At 43.5% G+C, this 13,143-nt stretch overlaps 1 protein-coding gene across 4 annotated transcripts in view; it reads left to right on the top strand.

Annotated features, from left to right (window-relative positions):
• LOC109890731 (nck-associated protein 1) overlaps positions 1 to 13,143 on the top strand; it is a 56,210-nt gene that overhangs the window by 32,860 nt on the left and 10,207 nt on the right. For 3 of the 4 annotated variants that reach the window (XM_020482738.2, XM_031824608.1, XM_031824611.1), the window contains 6 exons: positions 3,975 to 4,120; positions 8,659 to 8,791; positions 9,413 to 9,532; positions 9,860 to 9,999; positions 10,100 to 10,231; positions 12,005 to 12,223. In XM_020482738.2, coding sequence (XP_020338327.1) covers positions 3,975 to 4,120; positions 8,659 to 8,791; positions 9,413 to 9,532; positions 9,860 to 9,999; positions 10,100 to 10,231; positions 12,005 to 12,223 — 890 coding nt within the window. The remainder of the gene's footprint in view (positions 1 to 3,974; positions 4,121 to 8,658; positions 8,792 to 9,412; positions 9,533 to 9,859; positions 10,000 to 10,099; positions 10,232 to 12,004; positions 12,224 to 13,143) is intronic. The other variant, XM_031824609.1, reaches the window with a different exon arrangement.

Raw genomic sequence — 13,143 nt, forward strand, 5'->3', positions numbered from 1 at the left:
CCATCAAACAGATAAAGCGTCAATACAGGGCTAAGGTTGAATCATACTACACTGGCTCTGACGCTCGTCTTATGTGGCAGGGCTTGCAAACTATTACAGACTACAAAGGGACGCACAGCCGCATGCTGCATAGTGACACGAGCCTACCAGACGAGCTAAATCACTTCTATGCTCGCTTTGAGGCAAGCAACACTGAGGCAAGCAACACTGAGGCATGCATGAGAGCATCAGCTCTTCCGGACGACTGTGTGATCACACTCTCCGTAGCCGACGTGAGTAAGACCTTTAAATAGGTCAACATACACAAGGCTGCGTGGCTGGACGGATTATCAGCATGTGTGCTCCGGGCATGTGCTGACCAACTGGCACTTCACTGACATTTTCAACATGTTTCAAGCAGACCTCCATAGTCCCTGTTCCCAAGAACACAAAGGCAACCTGCCTAAATGACTATAGACCTGTAGCACTCACGTCCGTAGCCATGAAGTGCTTTGAAAGGCTGGTATCTACGCCATTATCCCAGAAACCCTAGACCGACTCCAATTTGTACACCGCCCAAGCAGATCCACAGATGATGCAATCTCTATTGCACTCCACACTGCCCTTTCCCACCTGGACAAAATAAACACTTGTGTGAGAATTCTATTCATTGACTACAGCTCAGCATTCAACACCATAGTACCTTCGAAGCTCATCACTAAGCTAAGGATCCTGGGACTAAACACCTCCTTCTGCAACTAGATCCTGGACTTCCTGATGGGCCACTCCCAGGTGGTGAGGGTAGGTAGCAACACATCTGCCACGCTGATCCTCAACACTGGAACCCCCCAGGGGTGCGTGCTCAGTCCCCTCCTGTACTCCCTGTTCACCCACAACTGTATGGCCAGGCACGACAACAACATCATTAAGTTTGCAGACGACACAACAGTGGTAGGCGTGATCACTGACAATGACGAGCCAGCCTATAGGGAGGAGGTCAGAGACCTGGCAGGGTGGTGCCAGAATAACAACCTATCCCTCAACATAAGACTGAGATGATTGTGGACTACAGGAAAAGGAGGACCGAGCACTTCCCCATTCTCATCGACGGGGCTGTAGTGGAGCAGGTTGAGAGCTTCAAGATCCTTGGTGTCCACATCACCAACAAACTAGAATGGTCCAAACACACCAAGACAGTTGTGAAGAGGGCACGTCAAAGTCTATTGCCCCTCAGGAAACTAAAAAGGCATGGGTCCTGAGATCCTCTGCACACATCAACCACAGTCACTCACGAAGCATCGTTGCCCATCGCGCCACAAAAGCTGCGGCCCACTGCAAGAGGAACCACTATTTCAAGGTCTCAGAGAGCGTAACGTCACTGATCGAAATGCTATTAGCGCGCACCACCGCTAACTAGCTAGCCATTTCACATCGGTCACACACAGTCACTTTAACCATATCAACATGTACATACTACCTCAATCAGCCTGACTAACCGGTATCTGTATGTAGCCATGCTACTTTTATAGCCTCACTAATGTATATAGCCTTGTTCTGTCTTTCTACTGTTGTTATTTTTTTACTTACCTATTGTTCACCTAATACCATTTTTGCACTATTGGTTAGAGCCTGTAAGTAAGCATTTCACTGTTAGGTCTACACCTGTTGTATTCTGCGCATGTGACAAACTTTGATTTGATTTGAAATAAATACTACTCAGCATATATAGGAACTCCTTCAAGACTGTTGGAAAAGCATTCCTCATGAAGCTGGTTGAGAGAATGACAGTGTGCAAAGCTGTAATCAATGCAAAGGGTGGCCACTTTGAAAAATCTCATATTAAATATTAAATATATTTTTAATTTGTTTAACACTTTTTTTTGTTACTACATGATTCCATATGTGTTATTTCATAGTTTTGATGTCTTCACAATTATTATACAATTTAGAAAATAGTAAAAATGATATAAAACCCTAGAATGAGTAGGTGTTTCCAAACTTTTGACTGGTACTGTATATAAAGAAAATGATTTGATAATGTTAATTTTGGACATTTCTACCAAATCCCAAAGAACCGCATTGAATAACACATCCATAAATGGCAGAAAGGGCAGTTAAAAAAAAAACACACACCGTTTTGAAGTGTCTGTTCTAAATTTAGGAGGATTTCAGGAAGTTTACTGTTAATTTGGAAAGTATTCCGTCCCCTTAACATTTTCCACATGTGTTACTTTAGAGCCTTATTCTAACATATATTACATTAACTGTCTCTAATCTACAGACAATACCCCATAATGACAAAGTGAAAACGAGACTCGAAATTGAGCCGAGGTGCATGCTATTTCCATTGATCATCCTTCAGATGTTTCTACAACTTCATTGGAGTACACCTTTGGTGAATTCAGTCTATTGGACGTGATTTGGAAAGGCACACACCTGTGTATTTAAGGTCCCACAGTTGACAGTGCATGTCAGAGCAGAAACCAAGCCATGAGGTCAAAAGAATTGTCCGTAGAGTGCCGAGACAGGATTGTGTTGAGGCACAGCTGGCGAAGGGTACTGACTAATTTCAGCAGCATTGAAGGTCCCCAAGAGCACAGTGGCCTCCATTCTTAAATGGAAGAAATGTCTAACCACCAGGACAGCCCAACCTGAGCTAAGCTATTGGTGGAGAAGGACCTTGGTCAGGGAGGTGAACATGAACCTGATGGTCACTCTGACAGAGCTCCAGAGTTCCTCTGTGGAGATGGTTGTCCTTCTGGAAGGTTCTCCCATCTCTGCAGCACTCCACCAATCAGACCTTTTATGGTAGTGTGGCCAGATGGAAGCCACTCCTCAGTAAAAGGCATATGAAAGTCTACATGGAGTTTGCCAAAAGGCCCCTAAAGGACTCTGACCATGAGAAACAAGATTCTCTGATCTGATGAAACCAAGATTGAACTCTTTGGCCTGAATGCAAAGCGTCACGTGGTGTATTGTGTGTAGTAGATTGATGAGGGGGAAAAAACTATTTAATCCGTTTTATAATAAGGCTGTAACATAACAAAATATGGAAAAGGTGTAGGGGTCTGAATACTTTCTGAATGCACCGTATTTGCAGTATCTATCTATCTAATCTCAACAAAAAAAACATGCCAGCCCTGAGTCCTGGGCTGGCATGGTTACACGTGCTCTGTGGTTGTGAGACCGGTTTGACGTACTGCTAAATTCTCTAAAACAATGTTTATGGCAGCTTATGAATATTAAATTGTCAGGCAACGGCTCTACTGGACATTCCTGCAGTCAGCATGCCAATTGCACGCTCCCTCAGAACTTGAGACATCTGTGGCATTGTGTGACAAAACTGCACATTTAAACTGGGCTTTTATTGTTCCCAGCTCAAGGTGCACCTGGGTAATGAGCATGCTGTTTAATCAGCTTCATCATATGCTACACCTGTCAGGTAGATAGATTATCTTGTCTAAGGAGAAATGCTTACTATCATGGATGTGAACAAATTTTTGCACAACATTTGGGAGAAATAGGCTCTGTTGTGCGAATGGAACATTTCTGGGATTTTTTTATTTCAGCTCATTAAACATGGGAACAAGAAGCAGAAGTGTGACACTGGCGGATGCAGTGAATTGAGACTCATCAATGCAAGAAAAAAAACTGATATCCCTCTTTTTTTCGTTATTATTATATATATATTTTTTTAACCTTTATTTAACTAGGCAAGTCAGTTAAGAACAAATTCTTATTTACAATGACGGCCTACCCCAGCCATCCCAGACGAAGCTGGGCCAATTGTGCGCCGTACTATGGGACTCCCAATCACGGCCAGATGTGATATGTAACTTAGATTGACGTGTCAATCGACTCTAGGGGGTTAAACACCAGTTGTAAGAGAGACTGTAATATGATGCTAGCTGAAAGGGAGAATGGTTTTGATTTGAAATTCAATGTATTTTGATTGATGTGATGAAACTGTTGTCTGTCTCTCTCGCTCTCTCCAGGCCTACACTAGTGTGTCAAAAGCCTCTCTGGGCATCGCTGACCACCGTGAACTGGGCAAGATGATGAACACCATCATATTCCACACCAAGATGGTGGACTCACTGGTGGAGATGTTAGTGGAAACCTCAGACATCTCCATCTTCTGGTAATACATAACCCAACAGACAGAAAATATATACATACATTTAATTTTGTTCATACAGAGTAGGTCAGCATTGAGACCAGGGTCTCATATACAAGGGAGCTGCAAAAGCATGTACATACACAATAAAATGTAATACAATGACTATCTGTACAACAATATTAATTAAAAAAGAACACAAGTCTCACATATCACCGTCCTTAAACTTCTAATCTGTCCACTGCAGACCAGCAATGGCCTCAAGGCTATTCCATGAGCTGGGGGTATAAAAACTAAAAGTATTTTTTCCCCCTATCAGTGGACACCCGTGGGACCTCCAGAACCAGCTAGTCCAAAGAGCGGGTCTGAAAATTAGCTGTATCTCCAAATATTGCGTGAGGTGGGGGAGTCTCTGAAAAAAAACGCTTCATATTAAAAAGCATCCAATGCTGGACCCTTCTGGTAGTCAGAGACTCCCAGCCAACAAAACTATACAAAATGCAGTGATGTGTAACGAAATTGCCCCCAGTAATAAAACGCAGTGCTGATTTTAAAACAGAGACTGCCGCGTGAATGTAGACTATATCACCATAATCAAGACCTGGGAGAAGAGATGCTTGAACAACCTTCCTCCTACTTTTAAAATTGAGGCAGGATGTATTTCTATAAAAGAAACCAATCTTAATGATCTGCTTTTCAATGTGTGTTTTAAAAAATAGCTCATCGTCAGTCCAAGTACTTATAATGGGGAACTTGCTCAATTTGGGTTCCCTTCAATGTGCAGATACTCAGGTCCTCAGGGTCAATATTACGAGACCCAGACAACAACATAAACCTGGTTTTATTAGGATTAAGCACTAGTTTAAGATCAGTAAGCAATTTTTTTGTTGAAAGTCATGAATGGCCTGCTGTACTGAGGGGGCAAAGGAGTAAATAACTATCTGCTTATAGAGATGAATGTTACAGGTTTTAAGATGGACAAATATTATTTATATAAATAGTGAAAAGAACGGAGCCCAAAATTGACCCCTGCGGCACTTCTTTCTTAATATTGAGGAAACTACATTTGATAAGCACACATTTTGTCCTGTTATAGAATTAAGATAGTATAAAAAGACCATTTGGGTATATGCCTCAAGAGAGGACATGGAATAAAATAAGTGTTAGTGAGGGTTCTTGCTCGAGTAAGCCTAACAGCTCTTAGTACTGAGAAAATGTTTGTGATAGCAGTCTGGATCCTATTTCATTAGGATGAAATAGATCTACAGTGAGGGAAAAAAGTATTTGATCCCCTGCTGATTTTGTACGTTTGCCCACTGACAAAGAAATGATCAGTCTATAATTTTAATGGTAGGTTTATTTGAACAGTGAGAGACAGAATAGCAACAAAAAATCCAGAAAAACGCATGTTATAAATTGATTTGCAGTTTAATGAGGGAAATAAGTATTTGACCCCTCTGCAAAACATGACTTAGTACTTGGTGGAAAAACCCTTGTTGGCAATCAGAGGTCATACGTTTCTTGTAGTTGGCCACCAGGTTTGCACACATCTCAGGAGGGATTTTGTCCCACTCCTCTTTGCAGATCTTCTGCAAGTCATTAAGCTTTTGAGGCTGATTTTTGGTAACTCGAACCTTCAGCTCCCTCCACAGATTGTCTATGGGAATAAGGTCTGGAGACTGGCTAGGCCACTCCAGGACCTTAATGTGCTTCTTCTTGAGCTACTCCTTTGTTGCCTTGGCTGTGTGTTTTGGGTCATTGTCATGCTGGAATACCCATCCACGAGGCATTTTCAATGCCCTGGCTGAGGGAAGTAGGTTCTCACCCAAGATTTGACGATACATGGCCCCGTCCATTGTCCCTTTGATGCGGGGAAGTTGTCTTGTCCCCTTAGCAGAAAAAAACACCCCCAAAGCATAATGTTTCCACCTCCATGTTTGACGGTGGGGATGGTGTTCTTGGGGTCATGGGCATCATTCCTCCTCCTCCAAACACGGCGAGTTGAGTTGATGCCAAAGAGCTCCATTTTGGTCTCATCTGACCAAAACACTTTCACCCAGTTGTCCTCTGAATCATTCAGATGTTCATTTCGGGCATGTACTTCAGACGGGCATGTACATGTGCTTTCTTGAGCAGGGGGACCTTGCGGGCGCTGCAGGATTTCAGTCCTTCACGGCGTAGTGTGTTACCAATTGTTTTCTTGGTGACTATGGTCCCAGCTGCCTTGATCATTGACAAGATCTTCCCGTGTAGTTCTGGGCTGATTCCTCACCGTTCTCACGATCATTGCAACTCCACGAGCTGAGATCTTGCATGGGGCCCCAGACCGAGGGAGATTGACAGTTCTTTTGTGTTTCTTCCAACTGTTGTCACCTTCTCATCAAGCTGCTTGGTGATGGTCTTGTAGCCCATTCCAGCCTTGTGTAGGTCTACAATCTTGTCCCTGACATCCTTGGAGAGCTTTTTGGTCTTGGCCATGGTGGAGAGTTTGGAATCTGATTGATTGATTGCTTCTGTGGACAGCTGTCTTTTACAGCTCTTTAAGAGTGTGCTCCTAATCTCAGCTCGTTACCTGTATAAAAGACACCTGGGAGCCAGAAATCTTTCTGATTGAGAGGGGGTCAAATACTTATTTCCCTCATTAAAATGCAAATCAATTTATAACATGTTTGACATGCGTTTTTCTGGATTTCTTTTGTTGTTATTCTGTCTCTCACTGTTCAAATGAAACCTACCATTGAAATTATAGACTGATCATTTCTTTGTCAGTGGGCAAACGTACAAAATCAGCAGGGGATCAAATACTTTTTTCCCTCACTGTACAATGGTTTCTCAGCCAAACATGTAGAGACCACTTACGGCTGAATTTCTCGCAGTTCCAACGCGCAGAAGGAATAGGACCAGAGTTCATGGGTTGTTTGCCTGAATCCTGTATGGTCACGATAAGCTGTTTTTACAATGGATTTGAGCTTTTCTGCTTTCACTCACTTGACATGAATTTTGATGGTTGGGAACAGTTCTTGTAAATCCATCATGTGCACCCCCAGGTAATAAAAGAGTATTTGCATCTGGGATGACAAACCTTGGAGGTTTCAGCAATGATGCTAGATCAGGGGTCTCCAACCCTGTTCCTGGAGAGCTTACTTTCCTGTAGGTTTTTGCTCCAACCCCAGAGTGAAAACCTATATGATGGTAGCTCTCCAATGAATAGGTTTGCAGAGCCCCGTGCTTCTTGATTCCTTCCAGCTGGAGCAGATGAATCTCCCCCTGCTGCTCCCCCATTTCAAAAATTGCTGACGTTTGGGGCCGAGGGTGGGGGGCCTTTGACTCACATTGGGTGTTCTCAAAGCCCTCAGCAGACTGGGAGACGTGGACCGCTCATTACTTACACCGGGGTCTCTGGACTACCTTTTTGCAAATCCTACTGTGGGAGTGGAATTTCCAGGCTGAAATTGATTGGCCAGGAAGAGCCCAGATCACGCTTGTGGTCAGTGGCTTGTTCTTCTAACTTTCCTTCAGCTTTTACCTTTACCGGTGAATGTCACGGAGTGCTGGGACTGGCTAGATGGGAATTGGGCTAGAGTGGGTCGGAACGCCGTTGTGTAGCCGTATGTTTGGGAAGTCGACCTCCATAGTTTCTGTCCCGGTCTGTCTCAATGGCAGATCCGCCCCAAGGGAGAGTATATTCGTTGCCGCATTCACTCTAGAAGCCTCTTGGTGATAATTCAGTCTACTCTTCAGTCTCCTCTTGATGCGTGATCATCCGATCCTTCAGCTCATTATTTTGATTGCACTTTAAACAAATGTAGACCTAGGTAAATTCTTCCTCCTTCACACCAGAACTGCCAGGCCTTTCAGTCTATAAGTATCCACTAGAGAATGTTGTCAGGGGCACCATTAGCATACACATAGCATCCATCCAATGACGGGTCAGCATTCTAACAGTCTCATAAATAAATCAAAACGTTTTACCTGCATGTGACTGCAGTTAAAGGAGGATTTGATAAAGTGGTGCTCCTTTCCCTGCCTCGTTCAATTAATTCCATGCTCCGCCCATCTCGTCATGTACAATTTTACAACTGATAATATTATCAGTCATCAGATTATTGTCAATTTAATCTTGTCTTTAGGCTAATTTATGTGTGAAATTAGTTTCGGTGTAGTTCGCTTCCTCTCACTCGTCACCTCGGATATGTTTTGCATTATTCTAAAGTCCTCCTGCAACACGTAGCACGTTTTAATTTACCTTGCAATAAATGCAATTAGTAATAGAGTTATAGTAAATAATACAGTCCAGTAAGGGCTTATTTTTTTACAAAAAAAAAAAATGAATGCCATCAAGGCGCACGGTCAAATGATTTGCCATAAACATGAGAGCTAACGATAATAAATCGGCATATAACACAAATGTAAAGAATAATTGCATAAATAAATATTTGAAAATATATGTTAATGACAAGATATGAAAACCAGATTAATTCATTTATTGCTTTGGATATGATTGCTCTAGATTGATTTTGAGTTTGACTTTCTTGGTGTCCTCGTCTCGTTGGTGGTGATAGCTTCTACAGCCGAGCATTTGAGAAGATGTTTCAGCAGTGTTTGGAACTGCCCTCACAGTCGCGCCACTCCATCTCATTCCCCCTGCTGTGCACACACTTCATGAGCTGTACCCATGAGCTCTGTCCCGAAGAGGTAAGGCCCCGCAACCAATGGTTGAAAGAAACCCTTATGAAGCATAACATCACATCCATATCTACAATTCGTTTTGTAAGGCTATGTCTGCAAAATTCAGGAAACATTCTTAAAGTTCCTGGGTTATTCAGAAATCCCGGTTGCAGGATTCCCAGTTGGAGTGTTTCCCTCCCTGCATTTTTCCTTCTGACTCTGGGAATCCTCCAACTGGGATTTTTTTTTTTTACCTGGGAACTTTGGGAAAGTTTCTGGAATTGTGCAACTTGAGATTCTTATAAAACACTAAGGGCAGCATTTTTCATTTCAAGTACAAAACTTACTATAAATGTCACTATAATCATCTCAGTGTGATATAATTTGACACTTTTCTTCAACAATGTGCATAACAAAGTGATTGTATTGATCAGTTTACTAAACTGAAGTAAAAATAAAAAAAGGAGCCTGCTTATAAAGCACATTGGTCAAGAAACATTTCAAATTAAATCACCACGAGATTGAGGTTTATTGTCAGTTTTGCATTTTGAATAATTATTTTGCACTACGGAAGTGTTGCCCCAATGATTCCCATCTCACACTGTTCCTGAGTGGTTAACTACCTGTCCCTTCCCTGCGTTCTCCCAGCGGCATCACATTGGCGATCGCAGTCTGTCGCTCTGCAACATGTTCCTGGACGAGATGGCCAAGCAGGCGCGCAACCTCATCACCGACATCTGCACAGAGCAGTGCACGCTCAGTGACCAGGTGAGGGGTCATCGGCATGGAGACCCATGTCCTTGTGGAATAGGGTATATAATGATGCGTTTGTCACTTTAGCGGTCTCTTTTTTTACATAGTGACTTCAGTACAGTGAATGCATATATTTTTAGTATGTGTATGTGATCCAGAGTAGGAGTGCTGATTCTAGGATCAGTTTTGCCTTTTATAATGAATGGACAGGGGCCATATTGATGTAAGCCTTATTGACAATATATGACAGTTTCATGGAATCCTATGTTACCTTCTTATCAAAGTGTAGATAAAATTATTGCACATGGATTTTCATTCAGATTAGATTTTATCTCTTTGCAGCTGCTTCCTAAACACTGTGCGAAAACCATCAGTCAGGCAGTGAACAAGAAGTCCAAAAAGCTGACTGGGAAGAAAGGCGAGCCGGAGCGAGAGAAGCCGGGTGTTGAGAGCATGAGGAAGAACAGGCTCCTGGTCACCAAGTGAGTTGTCCGTGTTTGTGACTGTCTGTGCGTGCCTGCGTGTGTCATGGTGTATGTTAGTAGTTGCTGATGTTCATTTCTATCTTGTTGTGTCTTCCAGCCTGGACAAGCTGCACACGGCGCTGTCAGAGCTGTGCTTCTCCATTAACTACGTGCCCAACATGGTGGTGTGGGAACACACCTTTACCCCCCGCGAATACCTCACCTCCCACCTGGAGATCCGCTTCACCAAGTGAGTCCACCCACCTACACATAGAATGCCTCCCAAATGGTGCGCTTTTCCCTATTTAGTGCTCTACTTTTGACAAGGGCCCTAAGTGCCCGGTATAGGGTATAGGCTTCCATTTGGGACACAACCATATTTCAGCAGCAGTGTTTCCTATCCCTCTGGTCCTCAAGTATTTATGCTGTGTTAGGATATCATACGATACAATAAATACTATGGATATGATACGATATATACAGTTGAAGTCGGAAGTTTACATACACCTAGGTTGGAGTCATTAAAACTCGTTTTTCAACCACTCCACAAATTTATTGTTAACAAACTATAGTTTTGGCAAGTCGGTTAGGACAGTCATTTTTCCAACAATTGTTTACAGATTATTTCACTTATAATTCACTGTATCACAATTCCAGTGGGTCAAAAGTTTACATACACTAAGTTGACTGTGCCTTTAAAATGCTTGGAACATTCCAGAAAAGTATGTCATGGCTTTAGAAGCTTCTGATAGGCTAATTGACATCATTTGAGTCAATTGGAGGTGTACCTGTGGATGTATTTCAAGGCCTACCTTCAAACTCAGTGCCTGTTTGCTTGACATCATGGAAATATCAAAAGAAATCAAGGCCTCAGAAAAAAATGGTAGACCTCCACAAGTCTGGTTCATCCTTGGGAGAAATGTCCAAATGCCTGAAGGTACCACATTCATCTGTACAAAGAATAGTATGCAGGTATAAACACCATGGGGCCTCCCAGGTGGCGCAGTGGTCTAAAGCACTGCATCGCAGCTGTGCCACCAGAGCCTCTGCTGTGACAGAGCCCAGGCTCTGTCGCAGCCGGCCGCGACCGGGAGGTCCATGGGGCGACTCACAATTATCCCAGTGTCGTCCGGGTTAGGGAGGGTTTGGCCGGCAGGGAGATCCTTTTCTCATCGCGCACTAGCGACTCCTGTGGCGGGCCGGGCGCAGTGCACGCTGACCAGGTCGCCGGGTATACGGTGTTTCCTCCGACACATTAGTGTGGCTATCTTCCGGGTTGAATGTGCGTTGTGTCAATCAGTGCGGCTAGGTTGGGTTGTGTTTTGGGGGACGCATGGCTCTCGACCTTCGCCTCTCCCGAGTCCGTACGGGAGTTGCAGCGATGAGACAAACTAACTACTACCAATTGGATACCACGAAATTGGGGAGAAAAAAATAATACATAAATAAATTACATTTTTTGGGGAAACTTAAAATATAAACACCATGGGACCACGCAGCCGTCATACCGCTCAGGAAGTTCTGTCTCCTAGAGATGAACGTACTTTGGTGCGAAAAGTGCAAATCATTTACAGAACAACAGCAGACGACCTTGTGACGATGCTGGAGGAAACAGGTACAAAATAATCTATATCCACAGTAAAACGAGTCCTTTATCAACATAACCTGAAAGGACTCTCAGCACTGAAGAAGCCACTGCTCCAAAACCACCATAAAAAAACAGACTATGGTTTGCAACTGCACATGGGGACAAGATCGTACTTTTTGGAGAAATGTCTCTGGTCTGATGAATCAAAAATAGAACTGTTTGGCCATAATGAACATTGTTATGTTTGGAGTAAAAAGAGGGAGGCTTGCTAGCCGAACCGTGAAGCACAGGGGTGGCAGCATCATGTATTTGGCTGAGGTGTATGTAAACCTCTGACTTCAACTGTATGATACATTACCATGGATTGAAACAATGTGATCGATAGATACAATCTATAGATCAATCCAAGACTCATGATGCTCCCTCTTCTTTCAGGTCCATCGTGGGGATGACCATGTACAACCAGGCCACGCAAGAGATCGCCAAGCCCTCCGAGCTGCTCACCAGCGTGCGTTCCTACATGACGGTGCTGCAGTCCATCGAGAACTATGTGCAGATTGACATCACGCGGGTGTTCAACAACGTGCTGCTGCAGCAGACCCAGCACCTGGACAGCCATGGGGAGCCCACCATCACCAGCCTCTACACCAACTGGTGAGTCCCACCCAACCAACACACCAGTCCTCAGTTTACATATGTCGGTTTGGTATTCACACCCTTGGCATTTTTCCTATTTTGTTGCATTACAACCTGGAATTAAAGTTTTTTTTTTGGGGGGGGGGGGGGGGGGTGTATCATTTGATTTACACAACATGCCTACCACTTTGAAGATGCTATTTTTTTTATTTATTGTGAAACAAACAAGAAAATGAAAAACTTGAGCGTGCGTAACTATTCACCCCCCCCCCCCCCCCCCAAAGTCAATACTTTGTAGAGCCACCGTTTGCAGCAATTACAGCTGCAAGTCTCTTGGGGTATGTCTCTATAAGCTTGGCACATCTAGCCACTGTGATTTTTGCCAATTCTTCAAGGTAAAACTGCTCCATCTCCTTCAAGTTGGATGGGTTCGGCTGGTGTACAGCAAAGATTTTCGATTGGATTGAGGTCTGGGATTTGACTAGGCCATTCCAAAACATGTAAATGTTTTCCGTTAAACCACTCGAGTGTTGCTTTAGCAGTATGCTTAGGGTCATTATCCTGCTGGAAGCTGAACCTCTATCCCAGTCTCAAATCTCTGGAAGACTGAAACAGGTTTCCCTCAAGAATTTCCCTGTATTTAACACCATTTAGCACCATTCAATTCTGACCAGTTTCCTAGTCCCTGCTGATGAAAAACATGCTGACACCATCCTTCTTCACTGTGGAGATAGGGTTCTCGGGGTGATGAGAGGTGTTAGGTTTGCGTTAGACCTAGCGTTTTCCTTGATGGCCAAAAAGTTAAATTCTAGCCTCATCTGACCAGAGTACCTTCTTCCATGTGTTTGGGGAGTCTCCCACATGCCTTTTGGCGAACACTAAATGTGTTTGCTTATTATTTTTTTTAACCAAAAAGCCCAGCTTTGTGGAGTGTACGG

The sequence above is a fragment of the Oncorhynchus kisutch genome, linkage group LG5 (genome assembly GCF_002021735.2).
Source record: "Oncorhynchus kisutch isolate 150728-3 linkage group LG5, Okis_V2, whole genome shotgun sequence".
NCBI classification, from domain to species: domain Eukaryota; kingdom Metazoa; phylum Chordata; class Actinopteri; order Salmoniformes; family Salmonidae; genus Oncorhynchus; species Oncorhynchus kisutch.